Source organism: Triticum dicoccoides, chromosome 7B (assembly GCF_002162155.2).
Source record: "Triticum dicoccoides isolate Atlit2015 ecotype Zavitan chromosome 7B, WEW_v2.0, whole genome shotgun sequence".
NCBI classification, from domain to species: Eukaryota; Viridiplantae; Streptophyta; class Magnoliopsida; order Poales; family Poaceae; genus Triticum; species Triticum dicoccoides.
Window position 1 is genome coordinate 441,329,038 of NC_041393.1, and position 2,544 is coordinate 441,331,581.

The 2,544-nt window shown below is 58.7% G+C and overlaps 2 protein-coding genes across 2 annotated transcripts; one reads left to right on the forward strand and one right to left on the reverse strand.

Moving 5' to 3' along the window:
• Window positions 1–548: 548 nt before the first annotated feature.
• LOC119340732 (serotonin N-acetyltransferase 2, chloroplastic-like) lies at window positions 549–1,417 on the forward strand. The gene has a single exon (XM_037612655.1). The coding sequence runs from the start codon at window positions 626–628 to the stop codon at window positions 1,223–1,225; it is 600 nt and encodes a 199-aa protein (XP_037468552.1). The 5' UTR covers window positions 549–625; the 3' UTR covers window positions 1,226–1,417.
• Window positions 1,418–1,450: 33 nt separating this feature from the next.
• On the reverse strand, window positions 1,451–2,544 carry LOC119340731 (casparian strip membrane protein 2-like). Its single transcript, XM_037612654.1, has one exon. It carries the CDS (start codon window positions 2,367–2,369, stop codon window positions 1,701–1,703), a length of 669 nt encoding a protein of 222 aa, XP_037468551.1. The 5' UTR covers window positions 2,370–2,544; the 3' UTR covers window positions 1,451–1,700.

Consider the following 2,544-nt stretch of genomic DNA (forward strand, 5'->3'; position numbering starts at 1 on the left):
GAAGGCCCTCGGCATGTTCGCCTGGTCCCACCTGTCAGGAGCTGACACGTGTCAGTCTGCTACTGGCTCTCTTTGCCGAGAATGGCACTCGGCAAAGAAGGCCCTCGACCTGCTCCCCTGGTCCCACGTGTCAGGAACCACCGTCCCCGTCTGCTATCCGTTAGCTACTTTATTTTGTCGGGTGGTACTGTTTGGCTCTCGACAACGTCTTTGCCAAGTGCCCGTGTTCTGACTCTCGGCAAATTTCTGTTTGCCGAAGAGGTGTACGCCGGGTGTCTTTTGCCGAGGGTGACACTCGGCAAAGACTTTGCCGGCGGTTTTCGGCCCTTTCCCGAATGTTTTTGGCACTCGGTATACATCAGAATTCCAGTAGTGACACCCTATGAATCTATATTGACCACGATCATTATTATGAAGTCGTGAAATTTCGACTAACAAAAATCTACACTCATAAGCCTAAGCTGAAACTGGTTGCGGAAAGTATCAGTATTTTTCTAATATTTGCAGATAACCCCGACAACCTGTGTAACAGAATTAGTGGCGGGAAGAAAGCTAAGCTAACAGACGGCAAGGATAAGCAAGCAGTCCATGGCCACAGGAGTCGGAAGCCATCAGCGCACCAGCCATGCAACAACCGCAGCTGCAGCCCCGCCTCCGCGCGCGCGCTTTCCTCCACGCCACCGTCAAGCTCAGCCCGAGGAGGAACCCGTTCCTCCTGCGCCGTCCCGCCGCGTCCGCCGGCGGCGCCGTCGCGGGCGTCCAGCTGACTGTGTCGGACTCCGAGCTGTCGTCCCGGGGCTTCGCGGTGCGGCGCACCGCGGAGGGCCTTGACGTGGCGGCGCTGAACGAGGTGTTCGCGCGCGTGGGGTTCCCTCGGCGGCAGGAGGAGCGGCTCCGGCGCGCGCTGGAGCACAGCGAGGTGGCGTGGCTGGCGTCGGAGGCGACGGGGCGCCCCGTGGCGTTCGCGCGCGCGGCCGGCGACGGGGTGTTCAACGCGGTGGTGTGGGACGTGGTGGTGGAGCCGTCGTGCCAGGGCCTCGGGCTCGGCCGCGCCGTCATGGAGCGCCTCGTGGCGGAGCTCCGGCGCAAGGGCGTCGGCAATATCGTGCTCTACGCGGAGCCCAGGGTGGTCGGGTTCTACCGCCCGCTGGGATTCGCCATGGACCCCGACGGCATCCGGGGCATGGCATACTACCGCAGCAAGCAAAACCAGAAGCAACAGTGATTTATACTGCCATCATCATTCATCCATGCATCTCTGCTTTGCATTTCTTTCTTTCTTTCTTTCTTTCTTTTTCGTTTGTTCTGCCAGCTGATGGGATGGAGACAGATCGGAAATGTTGAAATTGATCGATACACTTGACACTGCTGCATTGCAGAGTACATGAGTATATGAGATGGATCATGGAACTGACCATCTGAATTTCTCTCTTGTTTGCTTGCTTCCCGCTGGAAATCGAAAATGTTCAAATTGATTAACCAATACACTTACATAGTTACATTCCACAGTGATCGACGAACAATTGATTGACGAACACCTTACACCAGAAGAGAAAGAACACAGGAGTAAGTATATGACATGGCGCAATTCACTCATGAGCATGACCAAATCAAAGTAAAGTAGAGAAAGCACAATCAAGACCAGAATGGATTCGGAAGCATCGAGCGACCTCGGTCGGTGATGATGGCACGTAGGTAGCCTAGCGTTGCCTGCGGATTGCGCAGGCGGAGAGGAGGACGAGGAGGATGAAGACGAGGACGGCGAGGAAGGAGGCGACGACGGCGCCGCTGGTGCGCTGGCAGAAGCCGTGGAACTGCATGCAGATGGGAACCCAGTTGGCGCGCCGGCTCCCTTCGTGCGCCACGTACACGATGGCCGCCGCCGCAGACGCAGCCGCGGTCACCAGCACCACCATCACCGTGTCGCAGACGAGCAGCAGCAGCCTGACGCCGGTCGCCTTTGGCCGGATGATCCCGACGATGGAGAAGGGGAGGGACAGCACCAGGTACCCCGCCGCGACGGCGTTGGCGACCATGAAGAAGGTGAAGGCCGGGAAGTCGTCGAACCTGGCGCGGAACTGGAAGAACTCGGTGAAGACGGAGAGCGTTTCGTCGGAGGTGCCCGTGGAGATGGCAGCCGCGAGCGTGGGCCCGAAGGCCACCACCCTGAGCAGCAGGTCCACGAAGGCCATGCAGCGACGGAAGCCCTCGGCGCCGCTGCGCAGGATGAACGGCACGCCGCCGCCGGACTTGCGCTGCTGCTGCTGCACCGGCGCGGTTGCGGCTCCTGACGGTGGCGCAGCCATAGCCGGGGCCTTGCTGGTGGTGTCGTCCATGTGGATGACAGTGGCCTCGTTGGTGCTGCTCATGTTGGCTACGATGGCGAGCTGCTCTGCTCAGCTGCTAGGTGCTTCCTGCTTGTCTGGGAGATTGAGATGAAGATTGTTTGCTGCGTAGAGATCATGCCGCAGTGCAGCATATATGCACACAGGCAGCATGCAGATCAGGTGCAGAGGTAATGGAATAGTTGGAGGAATGATTGAT